This window comes from Lissotriton helveticus, chromosome 3_1 (genome assembly GCF_964261635.1).
Source record: "Lissotriton helveticus chromosome 3_1, aLisHel1.1, whole genome shotgun sequence".
NCBI classification, from domain to species: domain Eukaryota; kingdom Metazoa; phylum Chordata; class Amphibia; order Caudata; family Salamandridae; genus Lissotriton; species Lissotriton helveticus.
Genome location: NC_136061.1, coordinates 201,701,284 through 201,713,712, shown reverse-complemented (window position 1 = coordinate 201,713,712; position 12,429 = coordinate 201,701,284). Strand labels below are relative to the sequence as shown.

General features: G+C 48.2%; 1 protein-coding gene across 1 annotated transcript in view; it reads left to right on the top strand.

Moving 5' to 3' along the window:
- Positions 1 to 12,429, top strand: part of TMEM132E (transmembrane protein 132E) — a 1,094,917-nt gene that overhangs the window by 1,050,973 nt on the left and 31,515 nt on the right. Inside the window, exon 7 of the mRNA XM_078679595.1 lies at positions 3,899 to 4,178. Coding sequence (XP_078535721.1) covers positions 3,899 to 4,178 — 280 coding nt within the window. The remainder of the gene's footprint in view (positions 1 to 3,898; positions 4,179 to 12,429) is intronic.

Sequence of the window (12,429 nt, the reverse complement as noted above, 5' to 3'; positions counted from 1 at the left end):
GACACTTCCTGCCTATTTATCCCACTCACATGGTCTCTTTTCACCACTGCTTTCTCCCTTGCTCACTGTTTTTCCTTCTTCTTCGTCCAACTTTCTTCCTTTTTTGTTTTTCTCTCTTTTGATCTGAATCAAAGGTTGTTGAGGAAAAATGAGTACAGGTGCCCAAAAATGAGGGCCCACTTGCAACCACTGACTCAGATTAGATACCTTAATGCAAGACAAATTTTCATATATATGCAGAAAAAATAACAAGTTATTTGTATGTACAATAACTAAAACATTATGTTTTTGTCGCATTGGAGTTAAGGTACTATTAGTAGCAGTTTAATATTTATTTTTTAATTAGCTGGGCCTTTTGTTTGAAATTTTTATTAAAATATTTACATCAGAAGCAGTCAATCTGAATCCTAATTATTTCATTACAATATCCACTTCTGACACTCGGGTGATGAAGGAGGAGTCTAAGGCAGCAGGATGAAGTATAGACCTGACGAAGATCATGTCAATATAGTGTTGCCATATCTGGGTCAAAACACAGCAATATTTTTTAAATCTGTCTGGAATATAGGGAGACCACACTAACAAACTGCAAGGAATTGACTGCAGTCATGGAATTACCTGAATACACAGAGTTGCTTCTGGTGTGAAGATGTCTCCCAGAAAGGACTGGATGCACTGCCACATGTTTTGTTCTTACTCTCAACTTTCAAAACAATTTCAGATGAATGAGAGAAGCACAGTTGACAAATGGGGCCAGTCCTTTGACGTAAACTTGTTTTCCTTTTTTGTTTAAGTTAACAGCACCTTGTATGCTTAGACATGTACATTTATAGTTTCATATTCAGAAGTTTTTTTGGATAAATAGTAGATCTGGCTGTAGATGACTCCATTGATAAGGTGTCTTTTCTATGGTTTTATAAGGCTTTTTATGCTCGGCTGTAGCCTTAGATACTGCTTCCTCCAAATATCCATAGAAGAAATGTACTTTCTTTAAAATCTTTTGCTGGCACATTCTCCATCTACTTAGCTTTGAGCAGTGCATTGGTTTGTGTGTGGCAGTCTCTTGCAATGTAATGCCTTCAGCACTTGACGAACATGCCCCCAGTCAACATGTGCTCCATGGACTGTACCACACTGTTGCTTGAACATCAACGTCTGACATTTTTTGCACCTCAGACTTCAGTGCCAGAGACTACTTATGAGTAAGTGGCAGTGGATACTGCAGTTAGAGGTATGGTTAGCAAAAACGACTTCTACAGGTCGGTAATAAGCCATCGTATTCCAGGTTCTTGCTGACCCGCTTATGGATATGTCCTAGGCCTGCGTTGGATGGAATAGTACTTCTGAAGATGGAGACAATGCATGAAAAGTTGTTCCCTCGGTGAGCAATTATTTACTGAAATCGGGAGCTGTTAATGGCACTAAAGCATTGCACAGTTGCCAGCAAGTCAATAAAGGTCTGCAAATTCTGATACTGTTGACAGTGAATCACCGTAAGGATTTTGTCGCATGGATTGATGATATACTTGATGTATCTTTTGACCCAACTGTATTAATTTTTTGTATTTTTATTTTTTGTTGTCTTCAGGAATTGTACTTTGTTTTTGAAATTGCACCAGGTTTTGTTCATTGTTGATTTATGTTTCTTCTTAATAAAAAGAGTTAAAAAAATAAAAGAAAGGCCTGGAAAAGTTCTGTCGCTTTAGTGAGAAAAGGATAACCCCCCTTTTTTAATGTCACGTGTCCATTATAGGATTCGTGCCCCAGATTACATCCTCGGTATCCATTCTCTATGGTAGATATTGACTTTTAGGGCAAGTCAGCTTATTTTACCACTTCAGGTACACTGCAGTGTATAATTTACTTAGGTATCACCTTGACTGCCTACACACACATCTACACACCCTACTGGAAAAAGGATTAGTAGTGTAAACTAGGAATAACAGCACTCAAATAACCAACACAGGGCTGGTGGATCCAACCCCATGGGTTACAGTAAAGAGCAGCAGCCCAACTATCAACGCGCGTTGCGTCCCACCAGGTCGTCATCCATGGTCTGCAGGGTACATTATTCCATAGGGATGAAGGAACTGAACTTTGGTTGTTCTTCAGCCAGACCAAGTCTAGATCTGCCTTCTCCTACATCAGAGCTGTCATCTGTGTGGTCTGTTCTTCAGAAGACAGCAGTCGAAAAACATTACAGAAAGGCAGTTTAGTGTGCCAGGAGGGTGCCTCGGTAATAGGAGTAGTATAACTGGGCTTTCATTCCTACGGTGCCCACGAAAGCTATTTAGATGGTCAGCTCAAAGCTGTGTGTGCCATGAAGGACACCCTTTATGTGACCCTCTGTTAAATGCTGCTGTCAGAAGAAACACTCTGAGGACAGATGTTTTGTTCCACAGCAGTAACTGAAACCAACACAAACAAAACTCGTGAGAAATAGTGGGCAGCAGAAATGGTGTTCCTCAGAAATGACTCTGGACTGGAATAGTCTGGTGTGAAAAATGCTACCCAACAGGCTGTAGTGACATTAGCAATCCGAGGCTTGCAATGAGAAATAGTGTTGGAAATGTTGGTCCAGGAGGAGTGCTGCCCTTAAAAATGTATCTGAAGAACTACTGCCTTCAGAGTAATGTGCCAGGAGGAATATGCCATTGTATGTAGCAAACAGGAAGGAGTGGACCATTCTTAGAGAATGATCATCAGAATCTACTGTCTTAGAAATGAACACCAGAAGGGGGTGCTGAAGACAAGTATGACCTCAAGAGCACAGAGACAGGGGACATGCACCTCTGAGGTAGTGCCTAGTGCCTAAGATTCCCAGTGCCTCTGGAGGGATCCTGGCTGACTGCGAATGCCTAAGTGTGAAGGGTTGGAAGCCCCTTACCGGTGCCAGTCTGCCCCCAGTGCGTGAAGCTGTGTGCTCTTGCTGTAGTTGTTGGCTGGAGGGGGCGTTGCTGTCACTCAACTACAGCTCATTAGTACTACCTCTCCTTCCTCTCTCACACATCTTTATTAATGAGTACCTGACATCCGGGACAGGGTGGAGGCAACTGCAGCCAATAGGCAGGGGCAGCAGTAGTCTTGCCAAACTAGGCAGCTGTCGACCTCGCTGATTTGCCCCAGACTCTCGCCCCTCCTCGAGGGCTACTTTAGGATAATGCCTGTGAGTGACATTTACCATCTGTAGGCAGAATAGGGTCTGCGTGTATGTGATTTACATATGCAAGTCAGCTGTTCCCCAGACTTCAGCTAATCTTACTGCATAGTGTACAGCCCTTTTCTTGCTGACTATATCTGTAACAGTGACAGAAGTTATGTTAGTGGGCGATACAGTTGGGGTCAGTAAGTGATCGGCAATGGCTGATCTCTGAGCAGTGTGACTTGCACTAAAGCTGGTAGATGTGCACTGCGTGACAGTGGGAGGTCAGTAGATAATGTGTTCTGGTAGAAATCCCTGCAGTGCCACTTGCAGTGAGGTTGGTACATGTGCACTTTTAACATTGGGAGGTCAGTAGGTAATGTCCTGTGGTAGAAACCCCTGCAGTGCCTCTTGCATTGAGGTTGGTACATGTGCACTTTTAACATTGGGAGGTCAGTAGGTAATGTCCTGTGGTAGAAACCCCTGCAGTGCCTCTTGCATTGAGGCTGGTAGATGTGCATTCGGGGCGGTAGGTCTAGGGGTGGGTGTATTGCAGGGCAGGCCTGCAGGCATGGCTTGTGTCACTTCAATGTTCCCTGGGGTCTCCGATTGGCTGATGTCCATCCCAGTCCAGCCGAGTTGTCCAGGGTTCTGTCCCAGAGGGGGAAGCACATCCTTGTCTTCCATTTTTGAGATTGTAAACAGCAAAATAGCCACTCTACTCTCAGTAGTAAACCTCTCTTTGTCAATCCCTAGATCTGCTCGCGAGAGTGATGACGACGATGACGAGGATGATAAGAAGGTGACCCGCGGCTGCGCGCTGCAGTACCAGCATGCCACCCTGCAGGTCTTCACCCAGTTCCACACCACCTCCTCCGAGGGCACCGACCAGGTGGTCACCATGTTGGGCGACGACTGGCTGGTGGAGGTCACAGACCTGGTCAACGACTTCATGAAGGTGGAGGACCCGAGGATTGCTCAGATGGTCGACAGCAACACCCTGGCTGGGCAGGAGCCTGGTACCACCAGCTTCAAGGTGAGTGCTGCAGAACCGTGTGATGGCCTATAAGCACTGCAAAGACAGGACTGAATAGTTGAGTGGTTTATATCAGTGTAGAAACACCTTCTGCCTCTGCTGGTGCTTCTATCGAAGCAGGGTCAATAGCGGTGAGTAATCTATATCTACAGGTGACTACTTTGTTTCTTCCGCCATCTCCGCCCATTGTTTGGTGGGTTGTGTCATCTGGGCTGCTCTCTGTAGTCAGTTTACCACTGCCTGGGTGTCCAAGCCCTCACTGCTGGCAGCATTACCAAGGCTCATAGGAAGTGAGTGAAGCTTGCATTGCAGTACGTGTTAGGAGTACACACAGGTGCACGATTAGGGGGCCTTCTCTTCTCCCTGTTCATACATTGATGCCTCATGTACTTTTATCTGTTCTGTATCTGAGCGGACCTGGCTGTGCTGCTGCCAGTGATCACCTGTTCTGTGTGTGTGTTTGTCTGTGTACCTTGCTCTACTGCTGCAAGTGGTCACCTGTTCACTGTGTGTGTATGGGTGTTTATGTGTGTGTGTACCTTGCTCTACCGCTGCAAGTAGTCACCTGCTCACTGTGTGTTTGTATGGGTGTTTATATGTGTGTGTGTGTTTGTCTGTGTACCTTGCTCTACTGCTGCAAGTGATAACCTGTTCACTGAGTGTGTGTATGGGTGTTTATGTGTGTGCCTTGCTCTACTGCTACAAGTGGTCACCTGTTCACTGTGTGTGTGGATAGGGTGTGTATACCTTTCTCCACTGCTGCAAGTGGTCACCTGTTCACTGAGTGTGTGTATGGGTGTTTATGTGTGTGTGCACCTTGCTCCACTGCTGCAAGTGATCACCTGTTCAATGAGTGTGTGTATGGGTGTGTATAGGTGTGTGTACCTTGCTCTACTGCTGCAAGTAGTCACCTGTTCACTGTGTGTGTGTATGGGTGTTTATGTGTGTGTACCTTGCTCTACTGCTGCAAGTGGTTACCTGTTCACTGTGTGTGTATGGGTGTTTGTGTGTGTGTACCTTGCTCTACTGCTGCAAGTGGTCACCTGTTCACTGTGTGTGTGTGTATGGGTGTTCATGTGTGTGTGTACCTTGCTCTACTGCTGCAAGTGGTCACCAGTTCAATGTGTGTATGTGTGTGTGTACCTTGCTCTGCTGCTGCCAGTGATTACCTGTTCACTTTGTGTGCGCGTGCGTGTGTGCGCGTGTATATGGACCTGGCTCTGCTGCTACCAGTGATTGCCTGTTCTGTGTGTGGGAGAAGCTGCCACTGCCCCAGACACTGTTCTTCGCGTTGTGTGTGTGGACGGAGCTGGCACTCCTGCTGCCAGCGCTCTGATCATTTCTCTGGGCGTGGAAAGTTTTAAAAGTACTGCCCACTTAGTGCCGCATCCTCTAGTAACCTCTGGAGCTGTGAGATGCACGGACTAGAGGCGCTGGCAAAATGCAGGGATCAGAATAAAAGCAGCGCTTAGATTCCAGCAGCAGGAGCGCGAGAGCCCCTCTGGCAATCGCTGGCTCCCGAATGGTTTTCATGCCACTGAACTGAAAAGTTAATTGTACGGATGTAGTTGTGTTTGACTCAGGCAGGGGCGGCCTTAGGCATGTGCAAGCTCTGCACCTGCACAGGGCCGCCAAACCCCAGGGGCCGCCACGCCAATACTGTAGTCTTGTGCTGACTCTGCCTAAGTGTGAGAAATTATGACGTTGCACGTTCATGCGTCCTCGCGCACACACCAATTATATTTCGGCTCCTCAACCGGCACCGGCGTTTTCTAAATCCTGAGCTACGGCCGGCATTGTAAGGTAAGCGAGCTTGCTGCTCGATACCCCTCTGCTTCATTTGGCCTCCGCTGCGCCAGACAAGGCACACACCCATAGCTGAACCGGCTTTTTACAGATTCTTTTTGCTGCACGATACCCTGCGTGTCCTGTCTGAGGATTAGACGATGGCCTACCACCCCCTCCTCTCTCATTTATCAGGAGGCGTTCGCCCCCCGCCTTTAAATAATACCGCAACAGCATGTGCCCATTTTTGTAAACCTTTGCCGGGAGGGGAACTTTCTCTATCAGGAGGCCCCTTCCCCGCATACAATGACCATGTTTGACTGTGTAACCAATGCCAGCATTTATGAAATGCGAGCACGCCTGCGTTTGGGTTAAATCATGTCGCAGGGGCCCCTGTCATGGCCCTGGCACTGCAGCCGTCTTTGCCAGTCCCTCACGTCGTGTGTCACAATACCCTCCTCCTCCTAAATGTTATCCTTCTGAGATGAATTCAGAAGGGTAGAAGCAGCTGCAGGTACTGGTGATCTAACGCCTTTTCTGGACGTTGTATTAAAACACCTTCCTGAGCTCCAGGGGGCTCCACCCCGCCCGGACCCCCTCTTCCGGGGCTCCCTACCTACGCTCCCTGCCCAGGGCTGCCATGAGCCTAGAGCTCCCCTGACTCAGGCGAGGATCCGGGGTCGCGCGCGTTCACTACCAGGCCGCTGGAGCTGGGGTTCCGTGGGCGCTGAAGGATCGGCCGCGTTCATGCTGAGCAGAGGGTCCTGAACTGAACGGGATGTGATGGGGAACGTTTTGCGACATGACCTGCCTTTATTCTAGGGTCTTTATGGACAATAAGCAGCCTCTGTGATGTAACCCCAGACGCCACTGAGAGGAAGTGGGGTGCTGTCAGTGCTGGTTTGATCGGTCATATCTCTGCAGGTTGAGAGTCAGCCTCAGGGCCTCATTTTGAAGTGTCTGTGGATTCTGTTTGAAGTCTTTACCAAGCACCTTGCAGCAGTGTGTGACCAGGCATTTAATCCGTTCATTCAGATGGGACTGCTCCAAGGGAAGAAGACCGTTCCAGAGCATGAAGGGCAGGTGGCTGCCACCCTAACCATATCTGTGATTTCAGGAGTGAAGGGGAGATCCCAGTTGAAAAGAGCCACAAATTCTTAACTTTTTCACAATTCTAGGTGAAAGACATGGCATGAGGTGCCTGTTCACTACTGTGTGTCTTGTGTTGAAAGGACGATTGTGCTGCTTCCAGCTCCCTGTGTGTTCTCTGCTATTTCTGTATGGGTGAAGTTGCACTGCTACTGCCTATGGTGCACCGGTTCTGTCGGTGGGAGGGAAGCTTTCACTGCTACTGCCTATTCTACTGTGTTTATCAGTGGAATTGAAGAATGCACTGCTTCTGCCTATGCTACACCTGTCGGTGGGAGAGAAGCTTGCACTGCTACTACCTATGCTACACCTTTTCTGTCTGTGGGGTGAAGCACCCACTGCTACAGCCTTGGCTGCACCCGTTGTGTCAGTGGGAGTGAAACATGCACTGCTACTGCCTATGCTAACTCTGTTTATCAGGTGAAGATAATCATACTCTGCTACTGCCTATGCTGCACCTGTTTTGTCAGGAGTGACGCTTGCATTGCTTCTACTCCTGTTTATCAGTGGAAGCAACTGCCTGTGTTACACTTGTTCTGTCTGTGGGAGTGACGATTGCACTGCTACTAACTATGCTACACCTGTTCTGTCTGTGGGAGTGAAGCATGCACTGCTACTGCCTGTGCTACACCTGATGTGTCTGTGGGAGGGAAGTCTGCACTGCTACTGCCTATGATACACCTATTCTGCGAGTGGGAGGGAAGCTTGCACTGCCACTGCCTATGCTACCTCTGTTTATCAGGTGAAGGGAATCATAGTCTGCTACTGCCTATGCTACACCTATTTCGTCAGGAGTAAAGCGTGCATTGCTTCTACTTATGCTACTCCTGTTTATCAGTGGAAGCAAAGCTTCCACTGCTACTGCCTGTGTTAAACCTTTTCTGTCTGTGGGAGTGAAGCTTGCACTGCAGTCGCCTATGCTACACCTGTTCTGTCGGTTGGAGAGAAGCTTGCGCTGCTACTGCCTATGCTACCTCTGTTGATCAGGTGATGGCAATCATACACTGATACTGCCTGTGCTACACCTGTTTCATCAGGAGTGAAGCTTGCATTTCTTCTACTTATGCTACTCCTGTTTATTAGTGGAAGCAAGCTTCCACTGCTAGTGCCTGTGCTACGCCTGTTCTGTCTGTGGGAGTGACAATTGCACTGCTACTGCCTATGCTACACCTGTTCTGTCTATGGGAGTGAAGCTTCCACTGCTAGTGCCTGTGCTACGCCTGTTCTGTCTGTGGGAGTGACGATTGCACTGCTACTACCTATATTACACATGTTCTGTCTGTGGGAGTGAAGCTCACACTGCTACTGCCTGAGCGACACCCTTTCTGTCAGTGGGAGAGAAGCTTGCACTGCTACCGCCTATGCTACCTCTGTTTATCAGGTGACGGGAATCATACTCTGCTACTGCCTGTGCTACACCTATTTAGTCAGGAGTGAAGCGTGCATTGCTTCTACGTATGCTACTCCTGTTTACCAGGGGAAGCGAAGCTTCCACTGCTACTGCCTATGCTACACCTGTTCTGTCTGTGGGAGTAAAGCATGCACTAATATTGGTATGCTACACCTGTTCTGTCTGTGGGAGTAAAGCATGCACTAATATTGGTGTGCTACACCTGTTCTGTCTGTGGAAGAGAAGCCTGCACTGTTACTTCCTTTGATACACATGTTCTGCAGTGGGAGTGAAGCCTGCACTGCCTCTGCTACACCTGTTCTGTCTGTGGGAGTGACGATTGCACTGCTACTGCCTATGCTACACCTGTTCTGTTGGTGGGAGAGAAACTTGCACTGATACAGCCTGTGCTACACTTTTTCTGTCTGTGGGAGTGAAGCACACACTGCGCTACCTCCTTTGCTACACCTGTTCTGTTGAAGGGAGAGAGGCTTGCATTGCTACTGCCTGTGCTACACCTGTTCTGTCTGTGGGAGTGAAGCACGCACTGCTACTGCCTGTGCTACACCTGTTGTGTCAGTGGGAGAGAAGTCTGCACTGCTACTGCCTATGACACACCTATTCTGCGAGTGGGAGAGAAGCTTGCACTGCTATTGCCTATGCTACACCTATTCTGTCGAGGGGAGAGAGCTTGCACTGCTATTGCCTATGCTACACCTGTTCTGTTGGTGGGAGAGAAACTTGCACTGATATAGCCTGTGCTACACCCTTGTGTCTGTGGGAGAGAAGCCTAAACTGTTACTGCCTATGATACACATGTTCTGCGGTGGGAGTGAAGCTTGCTCTGCTACTACCTATGCTACACCTGTTCTTTCTGTGGGAATGACAATTGCACTGCTACTGCCTTTGCTACACCTTTTGGGCAGTGGGACAGAAGTCTGCACTGCTACTGCCTATGATACAACTGTTCTGTGGGCAGGAGAAAAGGTTGCACTGCTACTGCCTATACTAGCTCTGTTTATCAGGTGATGGTAATCATACACTGCTACTGCCTTTGCTGCACCTGTTTCGTCAGGAGTGAAGCTTGCATTGCTTCTACCCATGCTACCTGTTTATCAGTAGAAGTAGAGCTAGCACTGCTACTGCCTGTGCTACACCTGTTGTGTCAGTGGGAGAGAAGTCTGCACTGCTACTGCCTATGATACACCTATTCTGTGGGTGGGAGAGAAGCTTGTACTGCTGCTGCCTATGCTACCTCTATTTATCAGGTGAAGGGAATCATTCACTGCTACTGCCTGTGCTACACCTATTTCCGCAAGCGTGAAGCTTGCATTGCTTCTACTTATACTATTCCTGTTTATCAGTGGAATCAAAGCTTCCACTGCTACTGCTTTTGCTACACCTGTTCTGTCTGTGGGAGTGACGATTGCACTGCTACTGCCTATGCTACACCTGTTCTGTTGGCGGGAGTGAAGCTTGCACTGCTTCTGCCAATGCTACCGTTGTTTATCAGTTGAAGAGAAGTGTGCACTCCTACTGCCTCTTCTACACCTGTTCTGCGGGAGTGAATATTGCATTGCAACTGCCTATGCTACACCTTTTCTGTTGGTGGGTGTGCAGCTTGCACTTCTGTCACCTATGCATCTCATGTCCCGTTGGTGGAAGTGGTGCTTGTACCTCTACTGTCTATGCTACACCTGTTCTGTCTCTATGAGTGAAGTTAGCACTGATACTGCCTGTGCTACACCTGTTCTGTCTCTGTGAGTGAGGTTAGCACTGATGCTGCCTATGCTACACCTGTTCTGTCTATGGGAGTGAAGCTTGTACTGCTGTCGCCTATGCTACACCTGTTCTGTCTATGGGAGTGATGCTTGCACAGCTACTGTCTATGTTACACCTGTTCAGTCTGTGGGTGTGAAGCTAGCACTGATGCTGCCTATGCCACACCTGTTCTGCCTGTGGGAGTGAAGCTTGTACTGCTACTGCCTATGCTACACCTGTTCTGTATATGGGAGTGATGCTTTTACAGCTACTGTCTATGTTACACCTGTGCAGTCTATGGGAGTGAAGCTTGCACTGCTACTGCCTATGCTACACCTGTTCTGTCTATGGGAGTGAAGCTTGCACTGCTACTGCCTATGCTACACCTGTTCTGTCTATGGGAGTGAAGCTTGCAGTGCTATGCCTATGCTACACCTGTTCTGTCTATGGGAGTGAAGCTTGCACTGTTACTTTCTATGTTACACCTGTTCTGTCTATGGGAGTTAAGCTTGCACTGCTACTGCGTATGCTACACCTTTTCTGTCTATGGGAGTGAAGCTTGCACTGCTACTGTCTGTGTTACACCTGTTCAGTCTGTGTGGAACTAGCACTGATGTTGCATATGCTACACCTGGTCTGTCTATGGGAGTGAAGTTTGCACTGCTACTGCCTATGCTACACCTGTTCTGTCTATGGGAGTGAAGCTTGCAGTGCTATTGTCTATGTTACACCTGTTCAGTCTGTGGGTGTGAAGCTAGCACTGATGTTGCCTATGCTACACCTGTTCTGTCTATGGGAATGAAGCGTGCACTGCTACTGACTATGCTACACCTGTTCTGTCTATGGGAGTGAAGCTCACACTGCTTCTGCCTATGCTACACCTGTTCTGTCTATGGGAGTGAAGGTTGCACTGCTACTGTCTGTGTTACACCTGTTCAGTCTGTGGGTGTGAAACTTGCACTGCTACTGCCTATGCTACACCTGTTCAGTCTGTGGGTGTGAAACTTGCAATGCTACTGCCTATTTTACACCTGTTCAGTCTGTGGGTGTGAAGCTAGCACGGATGTTGCATATGCTACACCTGTTCTGTCTATGGGAGTGAAGCTTGCGCTGCTACTGCCTATGCTACCTTTGTTGATCAGGTGATGGCAATCATACACTGCTACTGCCTATGCTACCTCTGTTTATCAGGTGACGGGAATCATACTCTGCTACTGCCTGTGCTACACCTATTTAGTCAGGAGTGAAGCGCGCATTGCTTCTACGTATGCTACTCCTGTTTACCAGGGGAAGCAAAGCTTCCACTGCTACTGCCTATGCTACACCTGTTCTGTCCGTGGGAGTGACGATTGCACTGCTACTACCTATATTACTCATTTTCTGTCTGTGGGAGTGAAGCACACACTGCTACTGCCTGAGCTACACCTTTTCTGTCAGTGGAAGAGAAGCTTGCACTGCTACCGCCTATGCTACCTCTGTTTATCAGGTGACGGGAATCATACCCTGCTACTGCCTGTGCTACACCTATTTAGTCAGGAGTGAAGCGTGCATTGGTTCTACGTATGCTACTCCTGTTTACAAGGGGAAGCAAAGCTTCCACTGCTACTGCCTATGCTACACATCTTCTGTTGGTGGGAGTAAAGCATACACTAATATAGGTGTGCTACACCTGTTCTGTCTGTGGGAGAGAAGCCTGCACTGTTACTTCCTTTGATACACATGTTCTGCAGTGGGAGTGAAGCCTGCACTGCCTCTGCTACACCTGTTCTGTCTGTGGGAGTGACGATTGCACTACTACTGCCTGTGCTACACCTGTTCTGTCTATGGGAGTGAAGCTTGCCCTGCTACTGTCTATGTTACACCTGTTCAGTCTATGGGTGTGAAGCTATCAATGATGCTGCCTATGCTACGCCTGTTCTGTCTGTGGGAGTGAAGCTTGCACTGCTACTGCCTATGCAACACCTGTTCTGTCTATGGGAGTGAAGCTTCCACTGCTAGTGCCTGTGCTACGCCTGTTCTGTCTGTGGGAGTGACGATTGCACTGCTACTACCTATATTACACATGTTCTGTCTGTGGGAGTGAAGCACACACTGCTACTGCCTGAGCGACACCCTTTCTGTCAGTGGGAGAGAAGCTTGCACTGCTACCGCCTATGCTACCTCTGT